At 35.4% G+C, this 21,212-nt stretch overlaps 1 protein-coding gene, 1 long non-coding RNA gene and 2 pseudogenes across 4 annotated transcripts; 3 read left to right on the forward strand and 1 right to left on the reverse strand.

The window, feature by feature from the left end:
• Window positions 1-576: 576 nt before the first annotated feature.
• Window positions 577-2,511, forward strand: LOC147494841 (uncharacterized; annotated as a pseudogene). The gene is made up of 5 exons (XR_015199536.1): window positions 577-871; window positions 961-1,036; window positions 1,134-1,203; window positions 1,753-1,822; window positions 2,060-2,511. The product of XR_015199536.1 is annotated as an uncharacterized LOC147494841 (transcript).
• Window positions 2,512-3,561: 1,050 nt separating this feature from the next.
• On the forward strand, window positions 3,562-9,043 carry LOC147494842 (myrcene synthase, chloroplastic-like). Its single transcript, XM_086568261.1, has 8 exons — window positions 3,562-3,574; window positions 3,835-3,956; window positions 5,075-5,210; window positions 7,041-7,419; window positions 7,530-7,741; window positions 7,848-7,905; window positions 8,161-8,326; window positions 8,445-9,043. Exons 1-8 carry the CDS (start codon window positions 3,562-3,564, stop codon window positions 8,739-8,741), a joined length of 1,383 nt encoding a protein of 460 aa, XP_086424387.1. The 3' UTR covers window positions 8,742-9,043.
• Window positions 9,044-9,264: 221 nt separating this feature from the next.
• Window positions 9,265-10,700, reverse strand: LOC147494843 (geranylgeranyl pyrophosphate synthase 7, chloroplastic-like; annotated as a pseudogene).
• Window positions 10,701-11,957: 1,257 nt separating this feature from the next.
• Window positions 11,958-20,954, forward strand: LOC147494844 (uncharacterized). 2 transcript variants are annotated; one of them, XR_015199146.1, is made up of 4 exons: window positions 11,958-11,989; window positions 18,835-18,901; window positions 20,258-20,528; window positions 20,740-20,954. It is a non-coding gene; the product is annotated as an uncharacterized LOC147494844 (long non-coding RNA). The 2 variants fall into 2 exon arrangements; XR_015199145.1 differs by having other exon boundaries at window positions 20,258-20,954.
• The last annotated feature ends 258 nt before the right edge of the window (window positions 20,955-21,212 follow it).

Genomic DNA, 21,212 nt, shown 5'->3' on the forward strand with positions numbered 1-21,212 from the left:
GATCCACACATAATAAGTATGAATAATGTTCTACTTCTCAAGGGTGTTGTTCTCCTACCTGTCTGTTATTCTGCTCGTAAGTCTTAATATGCCATTGGCTGATACAACAGGAGAAAAGAATATTAAGGAGGCATTTTGTTAGACATTACGCTCAATGTAATCATAAGAGATTAGCCACAAAAAAAATAGTCTCATACAGACATGTACACCCTATTGACAGGTGAATCAACTGTGAAGGAACTCAGTATGAATATCTAGGATATTGCTCTTTGCAAATCCAAAATTTTCGTTGTACTTCAAAATTGGCGAAAGCAAAAGGAACGAAAGCAAAATGGCAAACGAGTCCAAATAAGTAGCAAAGCAGGCCTGAGACTTCGAAAGTTCGAAACCCCCGGCCGCCCATTGACCACCCGTGCTTTTATTATTATTATATATATCAGGTAACATCTCCGAACTATTAACGGATTTTAATTTTAAAATTTACATGTAGTGATAAGCGGTTTTGCGGAGTTAACTCCACTTGGTGTAATGTGAAAAGAGAGGGGCGTGGTTGCAGTTAGATTAAAGGAATAATAAAATGGATGTGTCTGGTTGAGTGCCATTCTTGTTGGCGCTTGGATGGCTGCATTGCAATTGGATACATCCTTGGTACTTGTCTTTGCCGCTTGCTGCTCCTATTAGAAAACTACTTCACTTACCTTCAGGGGGCTTCTCTTACTAAGAAAAAGAAGCAAGCGGGGAGTAATAATAATACTACAAATAAGAAGTTGAAGTCGAGTATTGTGGAGGTTGAAAAGCTTCTTTGAGATTTTGGAAGATTTTAAAATGGTTTTGGTTGTTAAGAATGACTTAAAGATGGGCAAAGGAAAGATCGGCTTGCCAATGCGGGTTTGTCTGTCAATCCCCGCCCACTTTCGCTTTTTAGGATGTTCATTTGCATTTTTGTCTAATCATGTGTTTTTTGTTGTACGTGTAGTCATGCGACATTGGGCCTTTATAAGAAGTTTCTTCATAGAGCACCTAAAGCCTTGAACAGGTACGCACTCGTACTACCACTATAAGAATGTTGCACCTATGTTTATTTAATTTGGTTTCAGTGCAAGTCCTTAGTTCTATTGTTCTGTTATTTGCAGGTGGGAGATGTGTGGGCAAGTGAAAGTGGTTTTGAAAAGTGAAAGTGAAGATGATTTGCTAGTGTTGCAAGTAAGTTTATATGGCATATGCATATAGTTGAGTTGTTATTGGTGTTCTTTGACATCTAGGAGGTCCTATAGTGACCATTTTATTCTTCTTCATGCTTTTTGGAATGGTTAGCTAATGAGAATGGTTAGCTAATGAACACAGTATTTACCCCCAGTTTGTATCCTGATAATGAAACATATTCCGAAACTTATTACAGCTTTTTAATAAGTTTTAATGTCTAATAGGTCAAACACGATATGTTTCTAAATGTCGTCATGTGGTCCAACTTATTCCACTTCTGTACTAGCTCTCATCCTTTTCCTGATACAGTCGACTTGAAATATGACCTTGAACAGAAGAAAATCACTAGTTCTAATTTCATCTCATGCATATGCCATATGGTTACTAGTAATACAACTTGTACCTGTTATGCGGTTGTAAACTTCTATCAAGGAGTAAGAGCAAATTCTTAAGCTAAAATAGGAACACACCAGCAAACAAACAAGCACCATAGGAAATCATGAAATAATAGAGTCTTATAATTAATTGTTTGGATTCCATTTGTTACAGGAAAGGGCCAAATCACTAAACTTACCAACCCATATTACAATTGATGCTGGAAGAACACAGATTGCACCAAGTGAGTGGGTTTGCATGAAACTTCTTTTACAAATTTGTTCAATACATTTTGTGTGCTGGAGATTGAGCTAATAGTTTTGAATTTGCTTAGAATATATACCAGTTTTCTGAAAAATAAATAACAAGGATATATCACCGCAAAGGTAATTACATAACTTTTAGATTGATTTTTTACCTCAGTTGTGTTCTCCAACTTGATTAATATCCTTCTCTTTTTCTTATTTATTTCCTTTTCTAGATTCGAGGACAGTGATGGCTTTGCTTGGTGAGTGGTTTACTTTTCCCATTCAAATGACACTTATTAGCTAGATCTGACTAAATGACACAAGTTCTATAGGAAGTCGTACTGTTTCAATCTGAATTGAGTTTTGTGGTAATTTTTATTGGTAATATCATTTGAATATTGAAATGTATTTGCGTTTTTGGACAGCCACTACATTATTAAAACTTGTAGTAATCTGCTCATGCATGGTTAAGAACTGATGTATATAGGCAGTAGTACCAAAAATATGAATACTATTTGAAACAACACCATTACATACGATGATTATGAAAATGGTAGAGATCTTTATAAGGGTGGTGGTTATTGAAAAAAAAATGGGTAGAGATCTTGATCAGATTAAAATGTGGATAGACTGTAATAATGAAGTAAATTGTACTAGGAGTATTGTTATGTACTTATGTACTCAAGGAAGATTGTGTGTGTGTGTGGGGTGGGGTTGGGGGGTAGGGACTATGGAAAAGAATGCCCAACAAACCATTGTCATGGATCTTTGTAGGGTGACATAAGCGATCTTGAGTGAATATTTGCTTATATGACACCCCACCACACACACACAAAGAAACACAATGAGTGAGGCAAAAGTAAAAGGAAAACATTGCCATGCACCCATCGCGAAGCACCTTGCGAGCAATCATATATCTCGACCGTGGAGTGGACTCGAGGACAAAGTTTCTTCAAAAACATGGGATTTGGGATTAATTTTCTTCGATAGAGACCGAAGTCAAACACTATCTTCTTACACCGATTAGAAACAAAATTGTATTTTACAAGATGGAGCTCATGGATATTCGAGGAGAGAATCTAATCGAGGAGATAAGAGACCACATGAATGTCTTTTTATCGTTCTCGAAAAGATCTCCCTGTTTTTCTCCATTATTATTAGAAACAAATTAGTGTTTTGACAAGATGGAGACCATTGATATTCAGGAAAGGATCTAATCGAGGAGATAAGAGACCACATTAATGTGTGCCATGCAATCTTTTTATCGTTGGTAATGGAGTTCCTCTTTTACCGAGTAAAAAAATTAAAGGAATTTTCTCTGTTATGAAAATGATTAATATATTTATCTGAGACTCCATCCATTAAAAGAAAACACCTTTGGCTCGAATAGTGAACTTCGAGAGAAAGAGATGACAATATGGATAGAGTATAGAATGATGATCCTCATATTCATTGAGACCTCTTTAACGTTTTCTTAGTCCTTTTTTTTTTGTATTTTCTTTCACTTTCATTGCGATTGATATTTCTATCTTTGAAAAACACGATCTCCGAAGTTGATTTGAGAAAAGAAAATGTTGGTTAAAGAGATTTCTTTAGGGAGAAGCTAAAGGTGGTTTACTTAGGGAGACCTATGAATAATAAAAGGTTGGCACCGGGGCACTCGTTGAACCTTTGACCAATGAGGGAGCTTTCGAAGTTCACATTCATGGCTATTGATTGTGCGAAGTGAACCATTATGGTACCACATGGTAGTTTAGAATGACACTATTGGCTTTGGTGAATATATTGACTTCTAAGGCATTCCATCGCGTGCTTATATTGTCATTGATTATGTGACAAGCATTTGAAAGATAATCTCTATAAATGATAGTCCCTCTTGAATAACTTTGTATGTGCTTTGGCGTTTGATTGGAAATTCCCTATTTCATCTCGGAGGATCTCCGATAAGACCATTGTTGATGGTGCTTATAGGGAATTTCACTATGCTTATGGGCATTTTGTGCTGCAGGAAGCAAGTTGGTTGGACTAAAGGAGGTGTTACCGCAGTTTCTTTTGTTGAATGTTTTTCGATTTGCATGGATTGGTGTGTATAGAGATTCTGGTGATAAGTTGGGACCTAAGGTTTTTGTGGTAAGGGGTGAATATGTGAATCTGGCTCTAATGTGTGTCTAAACCTAGTACTTCACAAAAAAAAAATTTAGAGTATAAGGTGACACATGTAGAAGCGCATAAACGGAAGAAATTTGAATGGTCGATCGATTGATTTTTTTTTGGAGAATTAGGAATTATGTTAGGAGTTACCCGCTGTAAGGACTTTATAAATGCTCCCAAGTTGAATGATTTGATTTTCAATCAGATAACAATATAAACACAACACTCCCTGGGAATTTATTTTCCTTATGAGAAGTTTTTTGTGTTTTTTATAAATATTTAGAGAGTTAAGGCAGATCCACACTAGTTACATTGAAGGACCCTACCCGAAGGCTCATCAACCTCGAAGGGAACTTAGCCCGAAGGCTCACCAACCCCGAAGGCTCTCGCCGATGCGCCATTTTGAGTAGACCCAACCGCCTCCACCTTGTCCATGAAGACTTGCTTTCCCTGCTCGGTCCACCCATTGTAGCAGCACCTTGTCTCTACCTGAAGGCTCACTTGGCCCATCACATAATTACACAAGAAAGAAATCCCAACCAACACTTGGTGGGATTTGAACTTGCAACCTCTCCTATGAGGAGAGGGGTACCCAACCAATTGAGCTAGAAGCTCTTATGAGAAGTTGTTGTGATTAAGTTCGGCATCATTATCGTCAACACAGTCATTGTTATCTTTTTTAGTGTTAGTGTTCCTCTATTAGTAGATGAAAACAAGCACCAGTAACGGTCGAATCCCTCTTACTATCTCACCTTTTGCATTTTATTTATTGAAGCCATATAAGATTTCTATCTAACCAAGATAATTGTACTTCTATTGGTAAATCACCTGATAAATATTGCAATTTTTCATTTTTGATACTTGGGTTGAGCTACCTGAATTCCCTTCTTCTGGTCTAGCACTCGTCAAATATTCTTCTAGATGGCATTTGGGTGTCTCTGTTTGGCACTTAATTACTCTTTCTTCTACTTGTTTGTGCGAGAACTTAATGAGGAGGAACAGTTTTCAATTCTTTCTATTTATATCTTTTGTGTGTTTTCTCTTGGCGGGACTGCCGATTTGGTAGATGATGTCACAGTGCATTGAAGCTGTTGTAGCAATACCAATTTCAGCTAGCGGGACCTTTCTTTCGTTCATTGTATTTTGGCCTGCATATAGCAGAATCTGTCAGGTCGAAAGAGATAGGTGTTTTCAAGGGTCAGAATGATGATGACGACAAATTGTTCTCTTTAGGTATTTTATTTATTTATTGGCAAGCCTGTTTTAAATGAGATCAGTAACTCTTTGATGCTGGCGGGGTTCGAGCCCTAGGCCTCTGGTATCATCACCCAAAGGTTTTACCGACTTTGCTAGTTGGCACTTGCTCTTTAGGTATTTCTTGTATACATTGTTCGTAATGCAGACCTAAATATCTGTGTTGCATCACAGTATAAATTGTCTCTAGAGCAAAACATGAAATACTTGGGGCCATTTGAGTTTTGTTTGATCGTTTGCGGATCGATCACTTCTGACTAATGTCATACATCACGGAAATTTATGGTCTTGACTCTTGATTGCCATGGCACAATTTACCTATTGGTGGTCTCATACAACATAAATTTCAATTATGTTGAGTGAGCCTGATGGGAGAATTAACGGTGTAGAATTGAGATCAACATATATTGCATTTGACATGCCATGTATATCATTTCATGTTATCAACTCGGCCCGGTAAAAGAAAAATTACTCTTGAAGTATCAACAATATAGTAAAATCCGAATATTAATGAACACAAATCACAATCACCACGTCTCAATCTTTGGTTGAAAAGTTTGGTTATCTTGCGGGTGTGTGGCGTTATTATCGATAGTCACAATAATAATTCCCTAATCCGACCATATCGACTAGTCAATCATCCATTGTTTCTTGATTGGAAATCAAATTGCGAGGGCCTTATGCGGTTATACCGAGTAAACCGAGAGAGTGTGAGAGACCAACATTGTACTTGGCTTCACTCCAAACCATCTTATGTTGCCGGTCGTCTTTTGCTCACATGATTTCTTTCATTAGTTGTTCACTTATTCTAGCGTCGAACATAGTTGGATGACAAAGTATTTAATGGCCTTTTCGGTCGGACTAGCAGTATTTAATGGTCTTTCCAGTGGATTAAGTTGTGAATAATGATCGTGAATTGATCAACTGTCCAACTGTCTAGGACTAGACGTCTAGCGCAACATTCAGTTCTATATATGGGGCTAGGTGTGTCCCTTTGAAGCTCCCCTTTCAAAGTGTTAATCATTTTCCAGTAAACGCATACTGGTGTTTTTTTAGTTTTGTTAACGATACAAGAAGATGGTTACTTCTTGGAATTCTGTAATAACAACTGCCATGCAGATACTTTGTTATTTATAGTTTGATGATGCAGTGCTCTATCCACATTGCAGGGATAACAAATGAACTAATCGTAATGGATGCATTCCCAATTTTGTATCTGTGCATCTTTTTCCTACTTCCTCTTCTTCTCCTTCAATGAATGTGTATTATGAAAAAGAGTAATCAAGGAAGGAAACCCAATCTTCCACATAGCCCTCCTATGCTTCCCATCATAGGTAACTTGCATCAACTTAGAGTCTTGCCTTACCGTTCTTTTTGGAGGCTCTCCAAGAAATATGGTACAATCATTAATAATTAGCTCAGCTGAAACCGAAAGAGAGGTAATGAAAACACATCATCTCAACTTCTGCACTAGGCTGATCTTGGTTGGCCCAAGCGTCTTTTGTACGATTACCAAGATGTTATCTTTGTTGCTCTATTACATTTTTGTAGATTGGCCCAAAATTGTCCTTGATCTTGTTTTGTTGTTGTTACTTTTCTTCAGTGTTTGTTTTCTTGTGTTTCACAGTTTTGCTTAAATTTTTGATTTCATATGTGGTTTTATTGTTTCAAAAATACCAAAGATCAATGCTACTCCAGTTGCAATTCAGAACATTGGTACTACATTGGCCAAGCTAGCTAGTTTCTCTTATTGAAATTAGATACTTCGTGTCGGGCACAACACAACTCCTCGTTTGTGTGTGGATGCAGATGTTTTTAATTGCTTCAAGGATGATAGCAGACAATTTAAATCAAGCCTACATGAAGACATTAAAGGAATGTTAAGTTTTAATGATGCTTCTCACCTTGCATTTGAAGGGGAAGATATCCTGGATGAGGCCAAGTACTTAACAACCACATATCTGAAGGAAATCAAAACACCTATAGGGACAAGCCTAAGTCTACCTAAGCTAGTGAGTCATTCTTTGGAGCTTCCACTGCACTGGAGAATGCAAAGATTAGAGGCTAGGTGGTATACTGAAGTATGCATGAAAGAAGGAGATATTGATCATGACCTACTTAAATTTGCAATTTTGAATTTTAATATGGTACAAGAAACACACCAGAATGATCTGAAGGATATGTCAAGGTTAGGGATTGGTTGTTAATATTTGTTGCTTGATGTATGCAAGAGTTTGAATTATTATACCTCCAACTAAAATTCAGTGATATACTGTCTCTCAGTTCTTTATGTTTTAGGTGGTGGAAGGATCTTGGTCTAGGCTCCCATCCCAAGTTGAGCTTTGCTCGAGACAGGTTGATGGAGTGTTTCTTTTGGACAACTGGAGTGATAGGTGATCCCAGATTCTATTACTATAGAAAATGGTACAAAAAACTAAATACAATGGTAACAACTATTGATGATGTTTATGATGTTTATGGCACTTTGGACGAGCTTACGCTTTTGAGAGGTTAGTAGGAGATTGGCTCACGTTACTTCAGTTCAGTGTATCATATACTATATATGGTGCTGATTCAATTTGTTTGACATTTTTAGATGGGATATCAACACAATAGGAGAACTTCCAGATTATATGAAAATATGCTTCCTAGCCCTCTACAAGGTTGGGCTTATGTTATTCTGAAGGAACAAGGTTGGGACGCCATACCATACCTAAAGCAATCGGTATGCCCCCAATTAAGCATGTTAATAGATAATACATTTTCCTTACTGTTAATTCAGTCACTGATAAATTGATATAAGTTACCACATTAATTAGTTAATTCCTTTGAACTTTTATCGCGATTGGACGATTTATGCAAAAGTTATTTGGTGGAGGCAAAGTGGTATTACAACAAGTATACACCAACATTTGGCTTAATATCTAAGCAATGCATGTATTTCAATATCAGGCCCCCCTTCGCTAGTTCATATTTATTTCTTTATAGAACAAGATATCACTAAAGAGGCTCTAGAGTGCTTAGGAAGCTGCCCAAATGTTATACGTTCTTCATCAATGATTCTTCGACTTTCAGATGATTTAGGAACATCAAAGGTGTGTAATAATGCAACATTTCTTAAACTAGTCTCAGCTGCCTAACTGCCTTGGATAGAGTATTACAAATATAATTAGAATATATAACCTACAAATTCCTTCTCTTTATTATACATAGGCCGAGCTTGAAAGAGGTGATGTGCCAAAATCAATCCAATGCTACATGCATGAAACTGGAGTCTCAGAAGAAGTTGCTTGCGAGTATATTAGACATATGATCGGCAACTTATGGAAGAAGATGAACAAAGATCGATTGGATGATTCAGTTTTTTCACAAACTTATATAGAAGCTGTAGTGAACCTTGCTCGAATGGCTCAATGCATGTATCAGTATGGAGATGGACATGGTGTTCCTGACAGAGAGACGAAAGGCCGAGTTTTGTCATTGTTGGTTGAGCCCATAATGGAGATATGAATGCTTTGTTATTTTTTGAATTGTACTACAAAATAATTGTTGAATTAACCCTCTAAATATTTTTTAAAAAAACGTAATTGAATTTTTTTTTTTGATTTTGGGATGGTAGCTGAAGCTGACAAATTAGTCGACGAGATACAACATTGGTGCTACACCTAAGCTCCATGGTATTGTACCGGAGCCATTTGGAAAAGAAGACAGAGTTGATCAGATTGAAAGCAAACTCCAGCAACTGACTGAACAAAGGTATGGAGGTGTGGTGCGCTAGCAGTGCACAAGGGTTTTCAAGTTAGTAGTGCCACCAGTCATGAATCAAATGCCTTAATGGATACCAGCTTGTTGTATAATTTACTCAAATTAATCAGAACAATTCAAAGCAACAAGATGTAAATAATCTGTAGTTTAGCCAAAAGTAAATTTCAATATCAGCACAACTGGCTAAATGAGATCTACGATTATAAAGAAGAGTATAGTGTAGAACGACCGCACTTATAAACAGGCATACACATAACGGAAACAAAGCACTGGGAACCTAGTTTTCACAAAAGCTTAGTATACTGTGGAACCAAAATGCAAGTCCCAAGTCTATTTAGATGATCTACAGAGTAATTTAATACAACATCTCTTTATCCAAGATTTTGGACTGCTGATATGTTGAGTAGCTTTTTTTTGTTCATCTGTTCTGTTCTACGGAAAGCAATAATAACATCTTTCTCCTAACCTGCAGTACTAATTCTGTCTTTGTGCAATGTAATTAGCGAACTGATACAGGGTGCAGCTTTTGTGCTATTGTAGTATGAAAGTTCCTCATGAGCTTTTGCTACCAATGCATTTGCAAATTCCTTGGCTTTCTCAATCCCCATCAGCTTAGGATATGTTGCTTTATCACTTTCCAAATCCTTTCCTGCCGTTTTCCCCAATTCCTTTGAAGACTTTGTAACATCCAAAATATCATCCACCACTTGAAACAGAAGACCTATATACCTTGCATATTTTCGCAATCTATCCATGTCGACAGCGTGTCCCCCACCCATGATCACTCCACAAACAACGGAAGCTTCTAAAAGCAATGCTGTCTTGTGCAAGTGTATGTACTCTAATTCACTCAGATCAATTATTTTTCCTTCACTAGCAATATCAACTGTTTGACCTCCTGCCAGCCCATCTGATGCAACTGCTGAAGCCAGTATTGCTATGGCCCGAACCACACGGTCAGAAGACACACTCGTGGTTTCAGTTGCTACATGCTCAAATGCAAGAGATAAAAGTGCATCACCTGCAAGTACTGCTGTTTCTTCACCAAAAGCCTTGTGACAAGTAAGCTTTCCACGACGAAAATCATCGTCGTCCATACAAGGGAGGTCATCATGAATGAGGGACATGGTATGTATCATTTCGATTGCACAGGCAATTGGACGTGCGGCTACTTCATCACCTCCCACTAATTCACATGAGGCAATGCATAAAATTGGTCGGACTCGCTTTCCACCAGCAAGGAGCGAATATCTCATTGCTTCATGAATTTTCAGGGGATGTCGCAATGGTACTGCCTCATCAAGGGCCTCATGGACCTGTTTCGCCATTTTAGCCATGTAAGTATCAAATTGAAGAGATCCAGTTTGAGTTTGCGTCTCTGTACTGACAAATTGATTGGGTTTAGCAGATCGCATCAAAGTAGAAGGAACCATATGGTGTCCCTGGAACCAAAAATCAAGTCCAACATGGGAAACTCTTCTAGTGCTTTTGAGACCAAAACTAGGAAATCTTTCGAGAAGTAGAGAATTTTCCTGAGGACACAAAGGTGCAAAAGAAGCCATGGAAATTAGTTTATAGGATAGTTCAAAACTTGATAGAGGACTAATGGCTTCTTATAAGTACCAGCTTTCGTACGTTAAATATATGATTGTTGAAGACAATACACATATATTCAAGATGCCTTTCTCTTGGCAAACATTATTCTTTTCCTACAAGTTTGGATTGTAGTGTTCTGTTCTATGATAGTTGCAGTCGTATGTATAGGTGAACAAGCTTTGAAGAAAAACTATATATACAACTCAAAAAGTAGACGTATATAACGCAGTTCGATGACAAGATCAACATATTCATGACCTTGATATGTCTAAGTTCTAAACTAGACCTTGGAATCAATAGTCACATTTTAATTTTTTTGGTTTTGCTTCTTTTTGGTGTTTTACCATGACTTGATCCCATGACCAAACCAGCTAATATTTCATTTTACATTATCTTGATATAGTCCAATTAAATGAAATACCAAAATCCAAACACAACGTCGTCTTGGTTCTATAAAATAAAATGATAATTTATGTCAAAAAACGAGAAATAGTGAAATATATATATAATATATTTGGTATCTTGACAATGAGTATGAAACTAAATGGGCCTGCATTTATAGGCCCACAGTTCCTACGCAAAAGGCCCATGCTTGAAAAATAGTGAAATATATATAATATAAAAAAAAAATGAACACTTAGTATTTTGAGGATGGGAAAACACAGAAGAGTAGCGAGGATTTCAGACAGTGATGACGATGAAGAAGGTGAAATCAAATCCCAAAAACAACACGAATCCCGAGAAAATGATAAGAGAAAGAAAAAACAAATACTTGTTCGTATTTATTTTAGATACTATATGCAGAATGGTTAGTTCTATTCAGTTATTTTTCACATTGGGCGCATTATCTTTTTCGTGTATTTGTATAACTAACATCTTTTGAACTGCCTGAGGAATCAGAGCGCATGCAGGTAACAATTCTTTCTTGAATACTTTTTGATAGTACTTATTGCTAGTATAGTACGGTATGCACTCAACTTGTTACTTGGTATGTCAACAGATGACAGATGCTCAATGTAAGATATGATATAATAGTCCAAAGACCACTATATTATATCCTCCATAAAGTGGTCAACAAGTCAAAACCTTATAGAGTTTCAGTTTCTAAATTGATGTGGGAGTTACTCCTTAAGTAAATATCCTATTACTCATGCCTTAATTACATTAGCTAATTAAGAGAAGAAGGTTAAATAACTTACTCCACCAATTATGGGAATGTGGAAGACTAAAGGACTTTGAAACCACCGTCCTCTCTCCATCCTTTATATAAGAGTGGAGAAACCCCGTATTTCTCTACTACAACAATCAACACATTAAAGCTTATAAAGGTTTGGAAGAGAAACAGTGATTTGCTTTTCATTATCGGATTCTACACATTATTTTCACTATGGATCAAGGTACAACCTTTTATTGATTCATTATTTACATTCTTCATATTATGTGAAATAATATGTGATTCATGATCCTCTCTATTAAATTTATGCTTACATTTGGTATCGGAGCGCAAGGTTTTGAATTACGTTTATTTTCCGTTAAAGCATATGATTATAATTGTATAATGAAGTCATAGAGCTATAACATGATAGTCGTAGCATGATTGGGTGACCAAGTTTTGTCGATTCTATACCGGCGAAAGAATTTGATATACTGATTCATGGTCGTTACGCATGTGTGGGAATCTAATATCATCGTATCATGTGTAATGGGCTTCGGTTAGAAACTTAATTAGTTTGGATGTTTCCATTTTAATTAAGGTTAGATTTTAGAAAGCTTCTTCTGAGCATGTACTAGAAAGGCTTTCATATTATGATATTTTATCATTCTTCTCCGGATTCTGACTAGTTACCGATGGATAGTGCGGATATTATGCCGTTTTATTTGTCAAGATCCATTAGAGTTACAAGATTAATTTTGATGGCTTTTAACGTATACTAGTATGAAGGGTTTCTTAAACCCATAAACTTTCAATCGGAATCTGGTTTTTCTTTAATGAACAGTTTTGTTTGGAGGTCGAAATTTATTGGTAATAGTTATGGGTTTTGTCCTACACAGTGGTTTTGAAGTTATAATCACCGTCTTTTTTGGGTGTTTAAATCACCCCCCATACTCTCTTTTATGGTACTGTTTTGTTTTGGGTTTCATTGAGGAAGATGATGAGTCAAGTCAACTAAATTACTATGTTGTTCCAACTTCCCATTTATGTTTTGGAATCTAATGCAATTGTTCCGATTTACCCTTACGTTGTTCTGGTTATTAAAATCTGTTTTGTATTGTTCTGTTTTTTATGATTGAACCAGAACAGACCCGAACCAGTGAACTAGATCGAACCCAAAACCGGTTTACAGACCCATATAACTTGTTTTTGGCCATATATAATTCGTTTTAAGTCTGTTTTTAACGCATAAGTAGCCATTACGTAGGTTTTTACGAATCCCACATTATATAAAGGCTTAAAACATTATTTGAATTTGTTTGGGAACAACTTCAGGTATATGAATGCATGCTCTATTTAACGAAGAATACATGATTATTTTCCGCTGCATATCACGTTTTAATTATATGAGCATATTATGATATTAATGTTGTTACTCATTATAATATTATTGATGTCAATTAAGAACATGGTATATACAATTTACCGTTTTGGTAGCCACCAAAGTGGCTTAAAACCTTGAGAAATTATGAATGTCATATTACTATTGATGACAAACTTAAATTCACTTTAGATGTTTGAAGTCATATTTTTTTTGATAACATTGTCGGATATATCTATATGATTTTTTATTTTTTATTTTTTTTCTAAGGTTTGTCAAGTTGGGTTTATTGACTTAATTAATGAGCTAAGCTTGCATGCATTACTTGTTCTTTATGTTCAATAGCATGCATATGATAGGATGGTTATTTCTATTATGTTACCAATAACGTTGTCTATTAATTCCTACTTCAATGATGGTTGTATAGTGAAAATAATTTGAACCCGTTAGTAATTCGTATATTATGATAGTACGTTTGTTTGTTATTCCGTTGCATATTTATATTTCACTATGATTATGAATTTTTTATCAATGTCATTCCATGATTTGGTACTCACAAATTAACTTTGGAGCTGCCAAAGTGGCCCAATATTATGATATTGTGAATACTTTATTATTATTGTTATTGACATTAAATTGCTGCTATTTATGGTAACAAATGGCGATCTATTAGGATCATCATGGTGATTGTTGTCATTCCATGAGTTGATATTTGCGAATATTATCGTTTGGTAGTCACCAAAGTGACCCTAACATCAAGAAGTTGTAAGTATCATTCGTATTATCGTTAATGACATTATATTGCAATTTTCTAATCATGAGGAATGTTTTATTGGCCCAAAGGTTGATAATCATTTCATTGGTTAGGAAATTGAGATAGGGTAATCCGTTTGTGTTTTTTAATTGGAACTAAACTGGATATGCAAAGGTAACAGACTTATCCAATTTTGATATACAATATTATTTAGCCCTATTATAATAATATTAATATGTGAGTGAACGCTTTGTGTGTTGCATCATTAGCCCAAAGGCAATGTTGTAATGATTCTACTTTGCTCATCACTTCACTTTAAAATTTACGTGTTGTGTATCAAAATATTTATATAGTGAGCATTATTTTTCTGAGTCCCTATTCATATTGCATAAAGTTTGTAAAAATCTAAAATGTTTAAGAGTTTCTTATATGATATGTCTATATATGAAACTTTTAGAACTTAGCTGACAATGTATATAATGGGTTAAACCAAAATTTAGTTAAGAATGTGATGAGTCCTTACATTGAATGAATTTCTTACATTCTTCGTTGAAGCAATTCCAGAATTCATTTTAGTACGATGAAGGGTAATGGAATGTCATTAATTAGGTTGACTAAATTGGTCATTTAAGAAGAAGTAAGACTTAAACTGTAAGGATAATTCATCTTATGCGTTAAGGACCAGGACATAAGGAGAAGAGATTGTCCAAGCTAAAATGACCTACTCACGTTATTTAGGTTTTTAAAGAAGAATAAGACATGAAGTGCTTTTACTTCATTAAGAAATTGAAGCATCTTTAGAAAGACTGTCATAACGGAATGGTATGATTTGAAATAGAGAGTCAGCACTTTGCTTTTGTATTTTCGAATCAAACCATATTCTTCTAATACTTGGTGTATCTACTTAAGTGCTACTGTACATGTTCTTATTATGATGATAATGGATGATCATTTTGATATGGTAATGGAATATATATATATATATATATATATATATATATATATGAGTCTTTTCACCTTTATTCATTATCGAACCTTATGTGATGACTAATACTAACAAGAATTCCATAACCATTTGAATGGAACCTCAATGATCATACATCTTCGAGTTGGAACTAAATGTAGCTAAGTTAGTGATGTGTCGTCTTTATTGTGGCATAAAAGACTTAGCTTGGAGTCATCTTCAAGACAATTATTGATAGATTGGTAGAGTGTATGATTCTTCTGGATCTTAGTTTACTAATCTTTTAGGTGAATGTGTGTGAATTGTATTAATGAAAATGATTCAAACACATCCCTAAAGAGCCACAATAAGTTTCAACATTTGTATCCATTCTACCACTTAATATTTCGTGATGAGGTTATCTTAACACACTTACAGATGAAAATTCACATTATGATTGTGTCAATTTATTGCATAATAAATCTCTTTAATGTACATTACGAATGTACATTCTTAAGTTTGAGAAGCAACTAGACATAAAGTGAAGATGTCATAGCTAATCGAAGTGGTGAATATTACTAAAGCTAAACTCCATGTCCTGGCGTATCTATAAAGTTTCTAGAAAGGCGTGACCTTTATAGACATAGTTAGGAGAATGTTAAGTAAATCATTTATACCCATGTCATTGTGGATTGAAACTCTAAAAGCTTCTATGTATGTATAAAGTTTCTATAAAAACAGTTCCAAAGAACTTCTTTTATAGAAACATATTAAGGCACCAGCAAGTTAATTAAAGATGCTTAGCGGAGTTAGAGTTTTATATTCTCTATGAAAGAAAATTGGATTTTCAATCAAGTTATTGGTTGTTTATATTAATAAGTTGCCTTAGAAAATCCAAAGGGTATTTACTTATCTAACTGTGGTACAAGAATAATTGAAACCAATAATGTTAGATAAGTAAGATTGGTGAAATCAGTGGGAGTGACATACAACAAAGATATTGTGATTCATTTCAGAAATGTGGTAAATATAGAAGTTTGGGTGCTTGTCCCCATACCTTTCACTTCTAAGAAAGTTGTTGTTCCTCATGTTGTTGATTAGTTTGACAATAATGAACACCAATTGATTGATCACGTACACTCCATAATGAAATGTCACCAATGAACATATAGTAGAATAACCACAAGGAATTGCACAAAATCTCAAATAGAAAAGAGGTTTGTAATTCCAAATAAGTTTGTGGTATATCTACAAGAGTCTAAGTAAAAGGACTATGAAGACTTGGTTTCATTTAAGAGGCCATAGTATATGTATTGATTATACTAAAATGGATTAACACTATAAAGCAAAGTTGAAATCTATGGAACATAATGACGTCTAAGATCATCTCGAATTGCGTAAAGGATACAAGTTCGTTGAGAGAAATAAAGATGGACTTGTTCTAAAGATTTCATCTTAAAGAAAGGTGTTGATTATTTTATGAGTCTCTATTTGTATCCTAAAATGACTCTATATAGAATTATCATGGCTAGGTGACTCATTTTAATTTTGAATTACACCAAATATATGTAAAACCGCTTTCCTTCATGGAACTTTATGTAAATATTGTAAACGTAAGAGTCATAGTATGAACTTAAACAAAATTCCCATAATGATAGCTTAAGTTTAACGATATCATTAATTCCTTCGGTTGCATGGAAAACACTGTCTAGCAATGTATATACTTGAAGGTCAGTGGGAGTTAGTTTATAATTTCAGTCTTGTATGTTTATGACTTTTACGCTAAGCAACTATGATTTTGGTTTATTACACAAAACTAAGAATATTGAAGAGGCAAATTATGGAGTTGTCTCATAAAGCATATATATCTTAGTAAACTTCCTTATAGATTATCTATATTGATTTGTTCAGTTACTAACGTACTTTATATGAATAGGTGACTATCTGCTCACATTTATGATGATTTATCACATATTCGTGTGATTGAATATTTAAACTCAGATAAGACAGATTATCTTGCTACTGCTGAGTTTGTGGTTTGCTTTGAGGCCACAATTTATGATATATAGTGTGCATATTATCTTAGAGTTTGGATTAGTTGTTTACATTATTGCCAAGTTGCTAAAACTTATGTTGTACCTTATCTTCTCCAAGAGTTATACCTGAGATTTAGATGCAAGATTGGATTTGGAGAACACTTATGAACTGTAGAAACATCGAGTGTATATTGATGATAATAGCACCAACTTATAATAATTGATACATTAACCATTTGGTTTCTATCAAGCACGTATAATTATGAAATGTCGACTAAAATAAGAGTATTTGATATAACCCATGACGCAATGATGGTTAATTGGATTGAAATTTTATGTTTATTTCATCTAACACCTAAAGAGCTCAATTATCATGTTTCTATCATTTCTGTTTCATTAGTGGGAGTACGTACTTATTATGAATGAAACCGAATATTATTATTGGACATTAATAGGTAGGGTAAAACGCGCCCCTCGCCTAACCCGACCCAGCCCATAGACAAAAAAAGCCCTCAAATTTAAGCCCGCATGCAATTTGAGGGCAGGGCCGGCCTGACCCTCATGTTTTGAGGGGAGGGTAAGGGCCTAGATATGGAAACATGAGGGCGGCCCTCCGCCCGACCCTCTAAAGCCCTCACAAAGCCCGTATTAAGGCCCTCATTGATATTTAGATTTTCTAAATAAAATTACGTATAATACCCTTAGTTGTACGTATAATGTCCTTGATGGAGGTTCTCTCTCTTGTAATGAATATATTGTTAGAATATGTGAATATATTCTATAGGGATGGTGTGTATTATATGGATATATCTCTATCCTATATAATATATTCATATATTCTATTGTATATGTTAATGAAGTTTGATAGGTTTTCAAGAATTTTTGTAATGAATATGTTAATCGAGTTAATGAAACTGATAAAACCAAATATGTTAATGAAGTCTAAACAAGTTGTATTCAAGAGTTTTGAATAATTGACAAGTTATGACAAGTAGCGCCCATAGACCCGGCCCACAGTTTTCTAAAGAGGGCTGAGGTGAGGGCAAGGGCTGTATAATTCAAGTGTTGGCCCTCACAGGCCCGACCCTCATAGCATAAAAGGGGGGGTCCGCCCTCAAATCATATGGGCTTTATGATTTGAGGGCCGGGCTGGCCCGGCCCAGCCCATTTTACACCCCTATTAATAGGCAATAAATTTTTGCCTAACTTCTCAGTTATAGATCATATTAAACAAGTTGCTAGTGACATGGTATATGGAAGGAAAGATGTCGCACACGTGTATATTTGATATATTACCGCCATAACTCACATTAGTAATTTGTTTGATAATGATATTATGATAACCAAATTATGTAAATGCATGTATTGGATATATTTTCAAAATGCGATCGCAATTATGTTGTTTTTATTGTTAACCCACACGAGTCGTTTTACAAAACGTTTTATAAAATAAAATCCCTATATAGTTTTGTCATATAGACCAAGTGGGAGAATGTAAGATATGATATAATAGTCCAAAGACCACTATATTATCCTCCATAAAGTGGTCAACAAGTCAAAACCTTATAGAGTTTCAGTTTTTAAATTGATGTGGGTTACTTTTAAGTAAATATCCTATTACTCATGCCTTAATTACATTGGCTAATTAAGAGAAGAATGTTAAATAACTTACTCCACCAATTATGAGAAGGTGGAAGACTAAAGGACTTTGAAACCACCGTCCTCTCTCCATCCTTTAGATAAGAGTGGAGAAACCCCGTATTTCTCTACTACAACAATCAATACATTAAAGCTTATAAAGGTTTGGAAGAGAAATGGTGATTTGCTTTTCATTATCGGATTCTACACATTATTTTCACTATGGATCAAGATACAACCTTTTATTGATTCATTATTTACATTCTTCATATTATGTGAAATAATATGTGATTCATGATCCTCTCTATTAAATTTATGCTTACACTCTATGCCAAAGATGCCACGAGAAAAAAGTGGGTTTGACAGACATTATCCAAGCTGGAGCACGTGGAGACCGCTATCAGGTTCAATACTTTCCCTGTGATATTCTTTTTTTTTCCCATCAGAGAGAAACCTTCAAGTTGTGTAACAACGTAAGTAATAACTTACTAAGTTCATTGAAAACGAGACATAGGGCTTATGACCTCAGTGCCTCGTCTCGTTCTATGCTTCTCTTGGCTTCCACTCTTCCTTATTCTTCTTTTACTACTTGTTGATACAAAAAGAGGTGCTCTTATATGTTACATAGTTCTAGTCCGCCTCCCAATACCTCATTGCTTCGGGACTGGAAGCTGTGAAACAAAGTAAGAGTCCAATCAAGTAGAAAACCTGAAAGCACCAATTTCCGAAGAATAACCAAGTTGTTTTATTTACTGATGCTTATCTCAAATCAAAATGGATTTCATCCTGAACCAACCACACACTTTACAAGTGTTTGATACTCATTGTAGGCCTTTCGACCTCCAAGGACCGATAACCTAGACTTGCCAAGCCTAGCACAGCTGAAGAAGTTTGATTATCTAGGGTTACCACACCCGTAAACTCGCTTTGTATTTGTTTCAGACAATATTTTGGATAGAATCTATCTAAAGGCCACAATAAGAAGTCCAGATGGTTTTTTGTCACAGAATTTTGTGTGTCAAGTTTTCAGATATTCAGATTTATACTTTCTCTTCCGCTGTTTCTGTCTAATTAAACTTAATTCAATGCCACTGCCCTGTTGAAGTGATGGGAGTGACAATGTAACCAAGTCCTCATCAACAATGCACGATGTCACATCTAGTTGTCTAGATTATTGATTGAGAATAGAACTTACTCTGATACACAGGCGCCCTGCCCAAGGATTTAACTAGCTAATAGCAGCTTTTCCTAATCAGTAAAAATCTTACAGAATCACGGAATCCCTCTTTGACCTTTAACTTCGCCAAAATGTACTTTTATGTGTAAGCTTCTTGTTTAGCGAATCGGTGCTTAGTATCCCCATTATCTTGCCTTTTCTAACTACTCGTCTCTAGCATCCTGGTTCCACCTTTTAGTCAATTGTCTTTGCAATAAACGCTTTGTCCCATTTTAGTACACTAAATTCAAACAGTGTGATGTGTTTCGGGGTTATGAAAAGTTGTAATATAGGCTTTGCTTTACAAAAGCCCGACTCATTATTATAATGTTTTTAACATATGGCCTCTAGAATCAGGACAGTTCCTTGTAAAAAATTCACCCCAAAGGCATCCTACAGATGTTAAATGACTTAGATCCAATAATTTTTTTGCGGTTCTACTTGAGTTTTACCAGCACATATTTTTTGCTCTATTTGGTGGTATATCAACTGGAGCCATATTTTTGTTAACTCCCCTCGTACATTTTTTCTTGGTTATGTTCAGCTGGAATGTATTGCATGCGGCAACACATGGTATGCTTTTCGAGATGAAGTCTCTACACTGACCATTGATGTACCAAGTGTTGCTCGGAATGTTGGAACAGCACCATGGGCTACTGCCAAATTTGAAGATGTTGAGAAGAAGCTGATGAGCCCCCGTGAGTCGGAGAAACCTTCTCCTGACATATTCCGCAAGGCAAATGCCCCTTCTGTTCCTGGTTTGGATAATAAAAAATCATTCAAAAGCCCAAAGTAGAAGCCCAAAAACAAACCGAGTAGGAATTTTGCCTTGTTAAGTTTACTAAGCATATAGGTCTTTGTATAAAACCGATCATATTTTAGTGGTTAGAACATCAAAAGTAGCATACTGGTAGTTCATTTTGTACTCTGCATAAATCTTAATCTATGGTCTATAAACTGCTTACAAAGTATACTTGTCTAGTGATCGTGTTACATGTCAGGAAATGTTTCTTAATGTGCATGTAGGGTCCGGACTTTACGCCATCGTGAAGAGTGGTGTCAAAGATGGGACACTGGCGTGATGAAACTTTGTTAAATGCGGAAGAAATTGAGTTTACCTCAGATGGAAGTCATGGAACACAGTGCTAGAATAGAAGGTTTTAGAGGAACTCTACACGAGTCTTTAAACTTTGTAAAGAGAGATTTTGATGTTGTAATTGGCAATTTTTATTTTTTTTAGATGTTTATGCTGTTAAATATTATTTGTACAAAGGTACAGAGTATTTTATAAAAACCATTAAAATTAATTTACACGGAATTTTTCATTTGGAAGTGAAACACCAACCAGCAGAGATAAACAATGATTACAAATGAGAGCATAAAAAAAAAAATAAGTAACCTGAATGAACAAACTTACCATCGCAAGATAGATTTTTAAGCCCTATCCCTGTATGGAACAATTTTTGCCAATAAAACAAAATGCCTTTGAATGACCAGCC

Source organism: Coptis chinensis, chromosome 6, assembly GCF_015680905.1.
Source record: "Coptis chinensis isolate HL-2020 chromosome 6, ASM1568090v1, whole genome shotgun sequence".
Classification (NCBI taxonomy): Eukaryota; Viridiplantae; Streptophyta; class Magnoliopsida; order Ranunculales; family Ranunculaceae; genus Coptis; species Coptis chinensis.